We start from the raw sequence: 17,389 nt of genomic DNA, 5'->3' as shown, positions 1-17,389 counted from the left end.
GCTGGACCCGACCTATACCCGACCCATTGCCATCCACTTACCATACTGATCAGTCCCAACCTGTTCGAAAAATAAAAATATTGATTGGAAATAATTCAAATAATAAAATAAATATATTAATTATGAATATACAAGGAAGCTTCGAAGGTCAGTTTTGTACTGATATTTATAACAAACTTTAAAAAAAAAAAAAAAAAAACAAAAAAACTGTACATTTTTTGGGCTACGATAAAATGTTATATTGGGCTTAGTATTCCTATTTTATTTTTAATTTAAATATTTATTGGGCCAAATATCATGAATGGTCCACTTTATATTTTGGGCCTAAATTGATACCTAAAACCTCTAACAAATTTTGTATAAACACTTTGGTAGATCATATATCCATTTTACTATTTTGTTTGCTATTTTTGCTTTCACACTCTATATTTTAAAAAGTATAATTTTGGAAATTTTTTAAAATTATTTTTTCTTTACTTTTTTTTTTTTTTTAATAATTTTATAAATAGTATTGAAACGGATAATAGTAAAAACAAAAAAATTAAAAATGTGTAAAAATAAAAATAATTGTAAGAGTTTTGGATATTCCAAATTAAAAATAATAGAGTTTTGAATATTATTGTATTGTTAAACTATTGTGTAAATCTATTAAATCATGAAAAGAATTATTAAATCATACTTCATTTGTCCCACAAAAAGTGTTTATAATATGTAAACACGAGAATTTAGGTAAGTATATTGAAAAATAATTAATACGTGTATTAGTAAAAAATAATTATTATATAATAAAAATAATTATGGATTAAAATTAAAGTAATTAAATACTTTAATTAAGATTAAAAAAAATTATAAATTATAAAATTTAAAATGTGCTTAAAATATATAATTATATTTTCAAGAAATGAAAAATAAATTATGTGAGCATACGAAAATAGAAAAATTGAACACTTTATGTGAGACGGTGAAAGTAATATAACTTTTAAAAATGCTTATACAGACAATATATAATAATAATAATAATAATTATTAATCTCTTCGCCCATAGTTTTTTTTTACTATTTTTATATGTGTCATTTTTTTATTATTTTTTTAGAAAATATAATAGACTTTAATCGCATTTTAAATTCTCTAATTTATATATATATTTTTAATAATTTTAATGTATAATTAATTTTATTATACAATAATTATTTTTATTAATATATTTTTTAATTAATTATTAATTATATTTTATTTAAATTTTCGTATCTATGTAGATCGAACACAAAACAGGGGATCGTGGGACTAGTTATGTGCAGAAAGGATGAGGCCCGTTTAAGAATGTAAAATGGGCCCAGTAACAGGCCATGACCGGAATTTACGAGGGCCCATTTAAGATTAAAACATGGGCTTTAATATTTTGATTTAAAAAAAGAATTATTAATTAATTATTACTCCATATCAGAAACTGCAACATTATAATCAATTAGTAGTATGAGTGAATTGGGCCCAATAATGTGGCTTGGGTTAAGGACATAGGTCATTAGCCCATTTAATAATTACTAATTTATTAAAAAAAAAAATTAAAAGTATATAATGTATATATTCTATCCTTCTATATAAAAAATCAAATTTCAATATAAAATATTATTTTTTATATTATTTATAAAAATTTCTATAATTCATATTAAAAGATATTTCTAGCCAAAATATCAAACAAACAAAACTGTACTTATAAGATGGTTTGGAGTTGATTTGAGTTTTTATTTAAATATTCTTTCGATATAATATGTTATAAAAAATTTTTAGTGTAGTTTTATTAAAAGTTGTACAAAAATAAATAGTAATAATAATTTCAAATGAAAATCACAATCAACCGGACCCTATATTGTAAGAGATATTCCTTCTGTCGTGTAAATTTATGCTCATTTACGGGGAATCGAAGAGTTTATTATTAATAACTTACTAATCTATAAAATCAATTTATGATAATGACAAATAAATAAAAATATTTATTTTTTTCGAGATATAATCTTAAAAAATTTTAAAATACCAATAATATTATTCATATAAAAAATAATAAACTAATATCATAACTTATTATTAATAACTTACTAATCTACACTACCTAAAAAACCTTGTCCCTAATAAAATGGTTCATCCATTGCGGGACGGAGGGAGTAATAATTTTTAGATCAAAATTTTATTACTTCTAAAATATCAAACACTCCCAAAACACAAACAAACACAAACACATCATGAAAATTTCCAAATTATATATATATATATATTCAAATATATTTATACATATTTTTATAGTCAATAGCTTAAAATAATAAGAAGTTGACCTTAATTTTGAAATATAACACATATTCCATCCGTTCAATTTCTATTGTACTAAAGTATATTTGTACGATTTTTTAGGTGATTATTTTTTTGTTATGAATTGAGAAATTTACCCTTAATTGTATGGTAGAAATTAAAAGTAATAAATGAATGAAGAGTAAAAATATAAAATTTATATTTAAAAAAAAGGAAATAAGACAATAGTTGTTGGACGTTCCAAATTGGAAAGTAAGACAATAGTTTATGGACGGAGGGAGTAATAATTATTTAGTTGAATGAACTCAGCTCCATATTAAATCATACTCTGGCTCACTTATCGTATCCACTTTTTCATTTTTCTCTGTCCCACGTATTCTGTCATTTTTTTTTAAAAAAAAATATTATACATTTTAATTTCATTTAAAAAATTTTAATTTATTTTTTAAAATATTAATTATACTAGCTAGTTATTTTAATCTTAATTTAATATTATTTTTTATCAAATAATAATTATTTTCACTAATACATTTTTAATTATTTACTAATTATACTTATTCTAAATTATCGTGTCTATATTAAAGAGGACACCATATTTGGCACAGATGGAGTAATATATTAAAATTATACTCCCTCCGTCCATTTTCTAATGTCCTATTTGATATTTACACGTATTTTTAGGTAATTAGGGTTTTTGTTATAAAATGACAAATTTGCCCTTAATCTTGTGTATAGAAAATAAAAGAGTAAATAAAGTAAGGATAAAAGAGTAAATTTTGTGTATAAAAATAAAAAGAGGGCAATAATTGTTGGACATTCCAAATAAAAAAGTAGGACGTCGGACGGAGGAAGTATATTCCAAGAACAAACTCAACATGCATGTGCGTTATTTTAAAGTTTGAATTTAGATTTGAATAATGACTTGCATCTAATATTTTGTATCCTTTTGACTCACTTTTCGTTCTCTCAACAATAAATAAAAAATAATATAATATAATTTTGTAAAAATTGTGAACATTATATAGTAAAAGAAAATAACAAAAATAAAAAATAGTGTGTTTTTCCTTTTGCTAAAAATCTTCTAAATTTTATTATTTGAATCCTGAAATTTAAAAAATTACATTTTTTTTTTCTTATAAAATATCTTATTAAATATTATTTTAATAACAAAATTTTTTATCAAAATATTATTTAAATACCAAAGTTAGAGTCGTAGTTAGTCAAAGTGCCCGTAAATAAAAAAAATTAAATAAAATTGAGCAATGATATTATCAAAATCTCTATGTTATACAATATCCCTCCCAGGGGACTATGTCACATTTTTTTTTGCCATGGTTATTAATAAAATATATATTAGAAAGTTAATTATATTTAATTTAATTCATAAGAGAGTTTTAGTAAAGTAAAATATATTAACTTTTTAATATTTTATGAGTTAAATAGATATTAAATAATTTTTTTATTTGGACAAATAATTTATATAATTATTTGCAATAATACTATTTTCTTTAAAAATAATTTAAATTACTTAAGGCATCGTTACAGTCGTCTTTTTCCTTACCTTTATCATTGGATTTTTAATTTTAGTATAACAAAATTCATTATCTCTAATAAGAAATACAGTTATCAGAATTTATTATTTTTCTCAAGTATTCATTACTTTCAACAAAAAAATAAATTAAAAAATATTCAAAATTTTTTGAAATTTTAAAATTTTAAAGTTTAAATTTAGTATAAATTATCTATAAATATATTTAAATTTCATTAACTTATTCTCTACTTTTTCATATTTAATTAAACAAAATATTGATCTTTTCAATCAGTAAATTAAATTATTGGACACGATTTGATAATAAAAATAATAATTCTTAAGTTATATTGTTAATATATTTATTTTATATGTTTATATTATATTAAGATTATTTTTTATGTTATTTTTAATTAATATATGTTGATTTATTTCGAATAATTTCAATTATTAAAATTTATATAGATTAATATTTAAAAAGTTAAAATATAATACTCCATCCGTCCCATTGAAATGTTACCATTTTCTATTTTCGTCCGTCCCATAACAAGGTTACTATTTCTTAATTTAGTAATTGTACTACCTACCTAACATAATAAATACTTTTTCAATTTACAATATATTACACAAATGTCATTACTTTTATATTACACCGTACTAATAGGAGTATTTTTGTCTTTTTTACTACAATCCAATATAATACTAATATTAAAAAATTTACGTACAAAAAACAAACGCCACCCTTCCAACGAGACGGAGGGAGTACTATTATATACAAATATTATTCGATAATAAAAATAAGTAGAAATAAATAAATTATTGTGAATTTATAAAATAATAAAGGTAATGTGTTAGAGGTAATTTACTATAACAAGTGATAAATGAAATAATTTGAATATAGAGACAAATATGATGTAGATGAGAGAAATAAAAGAGATAATGAGGTAAAAGTAATGACTATAAACGGATGCTTTTATAATAAATTATTTATTTATAATATAAATAAAAAAAATATTTGATTGGATTTAACCAAAAATTTTAGTATTCACCAATTTTATTTTTTGAAATATCAATAAAAGTCCAATTTTTTATATTATATTAAAAAAAAATTATATTTAACTTATCATATCACTACATATTTATATAATATCAAATAATTATTCAAATTAAAAAAAATTAATATTCAAACTTTAAACACCCAACCAAATATGTGGTTAGAGTTTATTCACATAATTTTCTTTCTAAAAATATCAAATCAAATTTTTATTTTTTTTATATTATAGTAATATTTATTTTTATATAAAATTATCACATTAATACAAATTCATATTACATTTAATACTTATTCAAATTAAAAATTTTTACTAGCAATACCAAATTCAAATTTCAAATACCAACCAAACACATTTGTTAATCAAGTTTAGTGCCTCAAAGTTTTGAAAAAATTGTAATAGTACTATTTTTCATCTAAAAAATATTAGAAAATTTATTTTATTTAATTATTTATACTTTATTATATAGTATTAAGACATTATTAATCTATATACATTTAGTGGCACATTTTTTTATTTTTTTATTTTTTTTTACGGTCCATACCTTCGAAAGTCAAGGATGAATCTTTTTTGTCATATGTTTGTATGACCTAGTTTGCATACTACTAGGTTCAATCAGAGTTTACCTAAAGCGCAAACCACACTTAGAAAATAGCGACTAGGGATGGCATACTGTACCGTACTGAAAATACCGGTCGATATCGATATCGTACCGAACTTTTCTGTATGATTAAAATACATACCGGTACTATACCGAAATTTTCGGTACGGTTACCTGAATATATCGTTTATACCGAAAATTTCAATTTCGGTACGATACCGGTATATACCGCTTATACCGAAAATTTTGATTTCGGTAGATACCGTATATACCGATTATACCTAAAATATAATTTTAAATTTCAAAATAATTAAAAAAATTAATAAATATCACTATTCTCCACCACAAAAATATTATGAAAAAACCAATAAATTTTTAATAATTTACATATTTTTTCTTATGATTTAAAAAAAATATTAATAATTATTATTTATATTAATAATTAAATTATTTAATAAAAATAATATCGGTACGGTATCATACCGAATTTTCCGAAAATTCATACTGATACCATACCGAAACTTTCGGTACGATATCCATACCGTACCGAAATTTTTGGTATTTTCGACACGATACGGTACGATAAATCGGTATTTCGATATGTTCGGTAAATTTATTCATCCCTAAATAGCGACTGCGAATTTTCGTATCATTAAAAAAAAAAAAAATCATATATCCAAATAGTACTGAACAATATAAATCTCAAATACATTCTCAACGATGCATCACAAAGACATCATACTCGACAACGGCATCCCCGGTCGGGGCATTGAACCGTTTAGTCTTAGCCAACGCGTAGCCTTGAGCGAACCGGAACCGGCCGGTCCCTCCAACTATCGGAAACTCCCTCACGGCCTCCATGAACGCATTCCTCCCGAGGATGCTCAACGTGCTCCCGTTGAACTCTCCCGCCAAAAATTCAAAATTCACCGCCATGTGCAACGACATGGCGTCCAACGCGGATGACGTGTACATGCCTTGAGCCCTTCCCACGATCGGGGAGCCGTGCTCGGCGCCCTCCGTCAATGGATCATCGATCACTGCCGTCATGCCAAACTTGTTCTTCTCCCCCGCCACCCTGATAGACGTCGGGTGCCTCCCGCTCACGATGTCGTGGAGGAAAAAGTGAAGATGGGTTGTTGTTGCCGCCGCAGCCGCCGCGGCGCTACCATCGGAGAAAGTTGATTTGGTTAAGGTGAAAAGGGATGAGAGGAGAATGGATACGAAGAGTGTGGCCATTTTAGGGGAGAAGTGGTTTTTTTTTTTGCTTCTCTCGAAACCCTAGTTCTTTTTATATAGATATTTTTGAAACTTATGATAAAACATATCAACAGTTATTTGGATATTTTTCAAATTTTTAAAATTTTGAAAACTTTTGAATAAATGGGACATATGTTACAATGGCTTTTGTCACATGAGTAAATTATTGGTTTGAGTTAGTGGAGGGAAATGATAAATTATGTTGAGTGGGAGCAAAGAGAAGAGTGGGCAAAAGGTTCCATGGGTGTGGTTTGTAATCATTATGGCCTCTTTACCTACCACAAACCTTTATTTTATTTATTTAGGGTTTGTTAGCATTAGTGAAATAGTTTGGAAATATATTTTTAAATATAAAATATAAAAATAATATATTAAGTCTTTCTTTTGAGAAATATATTTTAGGAGAAATGTAATTTCCATGAAAAGAACACATATGATAAATATATTTTTAGTTTTGTATAGACTATTAATGATCATTTTAAACCAAAATTTGAATGACCAACTTAATTTCAAAACAAAACAGTTTCTTCCTCTCATTTCTCTGCTACAACTCATTCATGTTTGGTGAAAGTCATAAAGTGTAGTTCGAAGTTCAATTTTATTATTGATAATGAAAAATTGTTTGATTGTAAGTTGAATTATATTATAATACTCATCGGTCTACTTTGAAAGTTTACATTTGTTTTTTTTATTTAATTATTTAATATTAATTATTATATCAAAATATAGTACAAATTAAAGAAAAATGATAAAAATACTTCTATTAGTGTCTTATAATATAAATATAATGAGATTTGTATATAAAAATTATACAAATATAAGAAAATTGTTAATATTAAGTACAATAACGCAAAAGGTAAATATAAACTTATTAAGTGGACGGAGGAAATATATATATATGATTAAGAATAAATTAAAATTATATTTTGAATATTTTAAAAATCATAAATATATTAAATATGAATGCCATTTTATAAAAAATAAATTAAAATTTAACACTATAATAAGATTCTCACCGTCCAATTTGTAAAAAATTATATTTACTTTTAACGAGGAGTTTAAAAAGGTATACTTTTATCCTTCCTAAAAGAATAAATTCTTAAGAGTTGGATAAGCCGTTTAAAAAATAATAATATTATATTGAAAGTAAGAATAAAATAAATATTAAAAGACAAAAATACCCTTATGAGTATATTTGTGTAACAATAATAATAAAAAAATATATTGATAATTTTATGGTGATATAGTTATTTATAGAGATGAAACTATTGTTTTGAGATTGCCGAAAATGGAAAAATGAGACAATTATTTTAAAACAAAAAAATTTATAGTATTTTAGTTAAAGTGAGTAATTAAAAGTAACGTAACTACAATTTTGTTATTACTTTTTACTGTAAAAGGCATTAATGTGATTATAGAGTAGGAGTACTTTTAGAAAAAAAGTGGGATTTATAATTACTAAAAGAGAATATAATTACTTTGTAATTGGAGAATCTAAAATAAAAACGCATATAAGTTGTGAGTGGTCGAATAAAGTATATATATATATATATTTGTACATAATTAGGATAAATTAGTTTGTAAAAGATTAAAAAAAAGTTTTAAACTTGAAAAAATACAATGTAATTTAGTGTGTGCTATATGAACGTACTTTGTGCGTTAAGTTTAATTGTAATATGTGTTGTATAAACTATTTTTATATATCATTAATTTATTCATATATTATATTCATAGATATTTGATATTATTTTTTTTTATACTTTATAAATTCATTCAATAATGTAGAATCAACTTTAAAATATAGTCTGTTCGTTCAGTATTTTTAGATAGATTAATTTTTGTGTGTGGTATGAGAAATTGTGTTGATAATATAAAAAATAATATTTTTGGTTGAATGTTTGACTTTTTACAAATGAATAATATATACTACCTCCGTCCGGCTCTAAGAGTCTCATTTACTTTTTGCGTGATGATATTTGAATATTAATTATTATATCAAAACGTAATCTAAATTAAGAAAAATTACAAAAATACTTCATTAGTGTCTTACAATTCTAATAGAAGGACATTTGTACAAAAAAAATTATACAAATACAAGGATATTTTTAATATTAAATACAATGACGCAAAATGTAAATGTGACATTTAGAGACGAACGAAAGAAGTATATTATATTAATGTATGTATATTTATATTCTTTTTAATGATATTTATATGAAATTGTTCCATTGAAAAATATTAAAGTGAACTGACCGATAATTTCTTCGACTTGAGCTCCCAATTATAACCAAACATAAAAGATGATCCCAAAGGAAAGACAGCTCCATACGCTCCTTTACCTTTTTTTAGGAAAAGGCTGCTTTGATGTTTCAAGTATTTATTTAGCTTTACTTAAATAATTTTATTTGTTTTAAGAAGAAATATTTCCACTGTCCCACATATTATGTCTACATTACCGTTTCTGTCCGTCTCATATTCTATGTCACTTTTATTTTTTGGAAAATGATTACACATTTTAATCTTATTTTAAACCTTTTAATTTATTTTTTTTAATTTTAATTAAACTAATTAGTTATCTTAATCTTAATTTATAATTATTTATATTATAAGATAATTATTTTCACTCATACATTCTTAATTATTTACTAATTACACCCCTCCTAAAATATCGTGTCTACAGTATAGCAGACACGGTATATGGAACGGAGAGAGTAATATATACTATGACATCTGATTTGCCTGATGTATGGCATCCGGTGTTATTACAACAAAGACAATGATAATTAAATTTTGTACAATAAAATTACTACTTCTTCCGTTTATTTAAAAAGTATGTATATTTATATTTTGAAAAATATTTAAAGAATAATACTCCCTTCGTCTCAAAAGTATAGTCTTATTGTGTTGGACAAGAGATTTAAGGAATATTGATATTATATTGGTGGTCGGTAAAAAATATGGATAAATGAATTTTTTGCCCTTGTGAGCATATTAGTGTAAAAAGTAGTAACAATTGTGTAATATTAATGAAAAAATAGGATAATTTTATGCTGATATGGTTATTTATGGAAATTGGACTATTGTTTTTGAACGGACAAAAATGGTAAACAAGACTATTGCATTGAGACGGAGGGAATAGTATTTTTAATTATAATTGGTAGTTAAAAGTAGAAGAAAATATGATGATGGTAAAACAGAAGTATTTGTAAAAAAAAAAAAAAAATGGAAGTCATACATAATTATTTTAAAATTAAATATGGATTGGAATCGTACTGAAATTGAAGGAAAAAATAAAATTGAAAAGTACGCTCTAGGTAAACGAACGTAATAATCTACAAATTAAGCTCGACAAGGCAAATCGCAATATGCTAACCTAAACCCTAAACCATGTTGCCTTTTTTTTTTTGGATGACATGAGAACCCGCAGCCGCTACCCAAAAGTGCGCACTGGGTAAATTTCCGACCAAACCTAATATCCTGCAAATCAGGTCCGATGAAAAAATCACACTAGGCGAACTATGTTGCCTTTTATTTCGTAAACTCGTGGGGAGACCACTACTTTTTCTTGATCTCAAATTTCTCTTAACTGCATGGTCAAACACTCTTTTACTCCAACAATCTTTTTTACACTTTGCAATGACGTGATTGTCTGCTCATATTTATTTGGCAAGAAACATGGGAGGTACCATTAATCCATGACATTATAACCAACCATTCATTCTCAAGTTTGTTCGAGTCTAGTGGATTAAAATGAATTAGTTGGGTTGCCATGGAATTGGGTTGATTTCGTAGCTAAAGATTTTTTACTATAAAATTAAAATTTATAACAAAAGAGTTTTAACAACAAAATATGGATAATTTTTTTAGTCAAATGATTTTAGCTATGAAAAATAATTTGTAGCTAAAACCTTTTTTGCTATGAAGATGGAATTTTTCTAGCAAACAAGTTTTAACAACGAAATTAATTTTATAATATATAATTGATTTTAGCGATTAAATTTATTTTTGTCGCTAAATGATATTTTTTAATTAAAAAAATATTTCGTAGTTAAAAATATTGTAGGTAATTAGATATTTTTTTATAGTGAATTTGTAGTATGGCACCATAGCCTTAGCTCAATAGTGTTTATTGCACGGCTAAGCGTTTTCGCACTAACATTGCATCCCAAAATTTGAGATTACGCTTGGAGGGCATCGAGGTACTATGGCAAGACATCCGCCATTTATTGCAAATTCACCTTAATATCGGAGTGCTCATTCCAAGTCTTGATCGGACACAATGATGTCGAGATTGACTTCGGATAACTCGTCATCCTCGAGGGTGCCCTCCTCATTCCTTGTGCTCGAACTACTCTCCATGTGCGAGTTGGTCCCTCCGGCCGTGTTGCCTGACACGGGTGAGTTGCTCTTTGCGGGCGAGCCGCTCCTTGTATGCAAACTGCTCACTTCCAAACTTTGCTTCAATTGTCATTCCCTTCGGCTATTACATCGGTGACAAAAATCAAAATTTAGCAGCGCTTCGAAATGTGTCGGGGACTTTGGTTTTAACTCTGGTTGTTTTTGTTTTCCTCAGATTACTGGTGTGTTTGTTTGGAGGATTTTGTAAAATTTCTATTACTCATTAAAAAAATTTTCCCAAAAAACATCAAATTAAATATCTATTTTTTATTTTTTTATATAATATTAAAAATTAGTTTTACATTCAAAATATCACGTCAGCACCTATTTATATTATATCATACAATTATTTAAATTCAAAATTTTTACTATTCAAATTCCAACTAAAAATCCAAACCCCTCAAAATTTTTACTATTCTTCGATTGTATTGAAAGGTGCGAGCCTATCCGGACTACAGGGTGATTCGAAGGCGAACATGTTTGCCCAATCCGTTCGAATTTTAGCCTCCAATTTCGAGCTTCTTCCATTTTTTTTTCTATTTTTTTTGTTTCTTTTTATTTTATATTGCATTCGTTTTAAATTCTGGTTCTTCTATTTCAGGTTGTTAAATTTTAGTTCAGAGTTTACTTTCCTCTCATCAATCAAATCTAGTTTTATTTTATTCTGTTGCAATTAATTTCCAACTCTTAGTTTCCAAAATTTTGCTCTTACATCCGTGTTCATTCGAAATTTTAGATTAATACTCCATGTGTCCCAATACAATAGTCTTGTTTATCATTTTTGTCCGTCCCAAAACAATAGTTTCATTTCCATAAATAATTATATCACCATAAAATTACCCTTATTTTTTCATTATTATTACACAATTGTCACTACTTTTTACACTAGTACACTCACAAGAGCAAAAAAGTCTTTTACCCGTACTTTTTATCCACTACTAATATAATATCAATATTCCTTAAATCTCGTGTCAAACACAACCTAGACTATAGTTCTGGGATGGAGGGAGTATTTGATTTTCCGGCCAATGCATTTGTTTAGCCCTTCAGCCTAAATAACTTTTTATTTTTCCGCACTAGTTAGTAGCTTTCAATTAGTTCATCGCAATATTTTCAGATTCCAAATTTGTTGCATTTCAATTATCAATCGCAAAATCAGCTCAGATACTTTCTAAAGGAGGCTAGGGACCCTTTTTTTTTTTCGATACTGACAGGCCCAACCAATTAGGTTGATTTTTAGTGACAACATTAAGAAATTTTGAATATATAAAAAGCAAAATATTTTAAAATATGTAATAAGACAAGTTTTTAGACTGGTATCACATAGTTCGAAAATTATTTGAGATGATAAACTAACACATTCTTAATTACCACATAAATTATTCAAAATATTCGTTATACTTAATATTTTAGGAAAATCATTTGGTCCCTTGACGATCACCTTCTTGAACAATGTGTGTATAGAGAAGATGGTTCCAAGTATCGACCACGCCGGGGATGCACCAATGTGTACAATCGCTGCCATATTTATTGTATTTGGTCGGGTGCCCGTCTTTCCTCAATTGTGAGAGTAATGTTATATCGAGTAGATGCACGGGTTTTTTAGATGAGATTTTCGTGTTGAGGACTTCTTTCAACACTTTGGACTCTAAAGGCTCGCCGCTCGGGTATATTGAACCTTTCAGGGGCGTCATTTCCTTCTCGCAAGTAACCCCCGGAGTGTTCCAATCTTTCCCACTGCAATGATCGTTTCATTTTCTAATCAGATGTGAAGAATAATAACACTACAAGAAAATAATATTTTTGTAACGAAATTTTTTCATTTCCAAATCCATATTTTCTGTTACTAACGATATTAGATACATAATTAGGGACGAAATTTATATGTTTAGCGTAATTATTATTATTATTATTATTATTATTATTATTATTATTATTATTATTATTTTAAATACATTTAATTCTCTTTAGAAATATAATTCCTCAATCCGACCATATTAGCCCTTTGAGTCTTGCACAAAAATTAAAAAAAAAAAAATAGAAATTTTATTGAAAATATAGAAAAAGTAAAAATAATTGAAAGTATTTTTAAAAATTTAGTTAGTAATTAAATAAAACAAAGAAATGATGTAATGGAATTACTGTTATTTATGATAAATAAATGCTTAATGAAAGGTAATAGTTAAATATTGATTTTTTACATTTCCAGATATAGCTAGGGTAAATTTAACGGACGGACAAAAAAAATAAGTAAAAATAAATTTGACGGAAGAGGAAATTATAATTTTTTCGTTGCAAAACAACACATCTAACTATTATTTAAACCAAAATTTAAAACTAAAACACAAGATCAAATGAAAACTAAATTTATAGCTACTCTATGATATTATGTTTTTTTAAAAAAAAAAAAAAATTAGTTATAATTTTGATTATATATACATGATTACCATAAAATGCATCTTGTTTTACTGTAGCATTGTAGAATTTCACAAATCAATAAAAAAAATGTGAAATTATTTTTATCACATGATTTCATTTTCAATTTGACAAGAAAAGATAGTTAATTGATTGAAAGTCGATGATGCAAGAAGAGCGACAAAATCGCATAATTAGGAGACAAAATCGGAAGTGAAATGTTAGACTTTAGCTTGTTCTTTTGTAATTTTAAATTGAAGTCAATGATATTTATTCAGTGCGATTTTCAATAAAAATATATTATTTTATCTCGTAAAATATTAAATAAAGATATTATTTTCTTTTTTTTAAAAAAAAAACTTAAATCAACGCATCATTTCAAATCAATTTCAAACTATAACCAAACAAACTAGTACCACAAGCAACCATTAATTGTCATTGAAACGAATATTATTAAGAGATATATCAAAGGACTATTTCCTTACTTGTAATGAGATGGAGAGATCCCTTGGAAGAGCACTTTAGTAGTAGGCTTCACCGAGATCGAACTAACCCAATTTGCCCATGTTGTAAGCGCTTTGCGAAATGCATCCATACGATTCATGTCTTGCACAATCTTGCCATCATCTTTAATGACGTCCCACCTGAGTTATCATCGATCACGGATTATAGTTACAATAGCACAAGGGCTAATGAACAAAAAAATAGAGGATACTATTCATCGCTACTGACTTAATCTCACTACAAAAAAGTATCTACTTAGCTACACTATTTTTAACTACGAAATATTTTTGTAGTTAAAACATATCATTTAGCAATAAAAATTAATTTCGTCGTTAAAATATTTTTGCTAGAAAATTCTATTTTCATAGAGAAAAAGGTTTTAGCTATAAAATCATTTTTCATAGATAAAACCATTTGGCTAAAAAAATCAAAAAATAAAAAAATCATACATATTTTCGTAGCTATATATTTTTTCTTAACTTTTCATTGTAAAAAACTTATTTTATGTTACGAAATCATATTCGTCACTGAAGACCTTTACTAATGCAGTATAGGCGATGGAATGATTATCATCACAAATACATTTTTGCTATGAATTATTATATTTTGTTACAAATTTTTTTAGTAGCTAAATTTCAACTTTTTTGTAGTGTCTGAACCTTTAGATTAATTATAAATCCAAATAATAGTAATTTACAAAGAGGAACAATAATAATTTTTCACAAATGAGTCGAATGTAGTTATAAGGCGCATGCCATCTAGGATACTTACAATTCTTTCGGCCCTTTGCTACGATACCACCAATGCCAAGTGTTGAAAATCAAGACATCGTATTGCCTCCATATCTCTCCATCTTTGATAGAATCGAGGTTTAACGTACGACCGGATGTTGTGTTTTCAATGTCCACGAGATATTGCGAGGAAAAGTAGTTCACGGACGAATTGTATTCCTACAACATTAATTATGTTTCGATGATTAGTTGAAGTTATAATTTAGTGTAAACATTTTGAACAAATTATGTAAGTTGTAAATAAATGAATAAATACTTGAAAAGTGACGGTTGAGGTATTGTCGATCCTCGACTGAATAATCTGCGACCTCTCGCCGATAGCCGACTTGAGTAAGCAAGTAAGTGATCCCCATTGATTTTCACTCAAAGAATCCCCAACAAACAACATCTTTTTGCCTTTTATTCTTCCCAAGAAATCAACTCCGTCGAATCTTCATGTATGCATTACATGGAGTACTCAAATTAATTAAACCATCCTCTCGAAATTATTGTTTTAGCTATTATTATGTATTCTTTAAACATTTTTTGTCGATATGATTCCCAATATATAATGTTTATACTTTATTCTCTCACAAAAATTAGCAGTTTAATATAAAATATTATTTTTATATTAGCAATATAATTTCTCATGCCTCAAGTATAAAAATAATAATAATAATATAATAAAAAAATCTTAAACTAAAATATTAAAGAAACATATAATTAATTAATTTTATAAAGTTTAATTATTCACTGTTTTTATCGGAATCACAGATGGATTATAAGCAATTATATATATATAAACTAAAGTAAAAACACGCACAATTTTAAGATGACGAAAAAAATATGAAATGATTTAGAAATAAAATTTAATTATTCACGGTTTTTATCCGAATCACAGATGGATTATACGCAATTATATATATATATAAACTAAAATAAAAACTCGCAAAATTTTAAAATGACGAAAAAAAAAATGAAATGATTTAGTAAAATAGGCTTACTGAGGTAAGTAGCAATCCTTGGGTTGCCATCTATACTTAAGAAACTCGCGATCAGGTCTACCGTTCTTGAGGCAGTCGAACTCTTTGGGGATCAACAACGAGCATTTTGATGAATCGTAAAGAGGGAGGGATTTGTCGTAGACCCACTCGCCATCATAAAAATTGCATTGACCTAGCTTCGATTCCGGAATAAATTCTCGTCGACTTGCAACTGATGATGTTAATGTTGTCATATGGAAGATCAATAATAATACAGCCATGGAAATGGAGATACCAAGGTTTTCCATGTCTTGGATTTTATTTTTTGTAAGAGATAATTATACAAGCTTTGTATTATACACATATATATATATATATATTATAATGCAAATTAGTTATTGTAATTTATAGAATAAGTAATTAGGTGAAAGTAGTAATTATTATTATTGTTGTTGTTTGATTTTTGTGGATATAAATTGATTAGAGATGACACCATTTTTGTGTGATGTTTTATGATTTTCTGATAGTGTTTAGTTTTTGCATTTCAATGGATATGTATATCTCCCTCCGTTCCAGATACCGTGTCTGCTACACTGTAGACACGATATTTTAGAAGGGGTGTAATTAGTAGATAATTAAGAATGTATTAGTGAAAATAATTATCCTATAATATAAATAATTATAAATTAAGATTAAGATAATTAATTAGTTTAATTAAAATTTTAAAAAATAAAATTAAAAATTTTAAAATGAGATTAAAGTGTGTAATTATTTTCCAAAAAATGAAAGTGACATGGTATATGAGATGGATAGAAACGGCAACGTGGACATGGTATCCGGGCCAGGGGAGTATATTTTAGGTGTGAATTCTTTCAAATCTATATAATTAGGTAAATAATTATAAATGCAGGTCAATTTTGATATTGACGCCATTTACTGTAATTCATTATGGGAATCAAATATTAATTGATTTTTGCTTTCAACTAAAAATTTTGAAAATAAATATTGTTTCATTTTATTTTGTTAATATATCATTGTTTCGAATGCATAAAATGACCGTTTTACTTAAAAAGCTTGCTAGGGAAACACAATATTAATATATTTATCCGCAAGCGGGAGTCTCCTCATCCCATATAAATTGTTCATATTTTTTATTTTCGTATGTCCTACATAATTTGTCTTTTTAAAAAATATATATATAATTTTACATTTTATTCCTATTTTGAATTTCATAATTTATAATTTTCTTAATTTTAATTAATTATTTAGTTATCTTAATCTTAATCTATAATTATTTTTACTATACCATAATTGTTTTTATTAATATACTCTCTCCGTCCACCTCTAAATGTCACATTTATCTTTTGGGTTATTATACTTAATCTTAAAAATATGCTTATATTTGTATAATTTTTTGTACAAATGTCATTTTATTAGTATTATAAGACATTATATTAATATTACAAGACACTAATAGAAGTATTTTTTTAATCTTCTTAATTTGTACTTACGTTCTGATATAATAATTAATAATATTAAAAGATCAACACGCAGAAAATAAATAAGACTCTTAGAGT

At 26.0% G+C, this 17,389-nt stretch overlaps 2 protein-coding genes across 2 annotated transcripts; both read right to left on the bottom strand.

Annotated features, from left to right (window-relative positions):
* Nucleotides 1-6,114: 6,114 nt before the first annotated feature.
* On the bottom strand, nucleotides 6,115-6,754 carry LOC127253777 (dirigent protein 21-like). Its single transcript, XM_051278543.1, has one exon. It carries the CDS (start codon nucleotides 6,719-6,721, stop codon nucleotides 6,197-6,199), a length of 525 nt encoding a protein of 174 aa, XP_051134500.1. The 5' UTR covers nucleotides 6,722-6,754; the 3' UTR covers nucleotides 6,115-6,196.
* A 5,804-nt stretch (nucleotides 6,755-12,558) lies between these two features.
* On the bottom strand, nucleotides 12,559-16,120 carry LOC127253556 (protein trichome birefringence-like 38). Its single transcript, XM_051278203.1, has 5 exons — nucleotides 15,834-16,120; nucleotides 15,107-15,281; nucleotides 14,831-15,009; nucleotides 14,041-14,199; nucleotides 12,559-12,877 (listed from the first exon to the last, which is right to left on the bottom strand). Exons 1-5 carry the CDS (start codon nucleotides 16,118-16,120, stop codon nucleotides 12,559-12,561), a joined length of 1,119 nt encoding a protein of 372 aa, XP_051134160.1.
* Between the last annotated feature and the right edge of the window lie 1,269 nt (nucleotides 16,121-17,389).

The sequence above is a fragment of the Andrographis paniculata genome, unplaced genomic scaffold (assembly GCF_009805555.1).
Source record: "Andrographis paniculata isolate CXL003 unplaced genomic scaffold, ASM980555v1 Contig51END, whole genome shotgun sequence".
In the NCBI taxonomy this organism is placed as follows: Eukaryota; Viridiplantae; Streptophyta; class Magnoliopsida; order Lamiales; family Acanthaceae; genus Andrographis; species Andrographis paniculata.
This window is presented reverse-complemented; position numbering and strand designations above follow the sequence as displayed.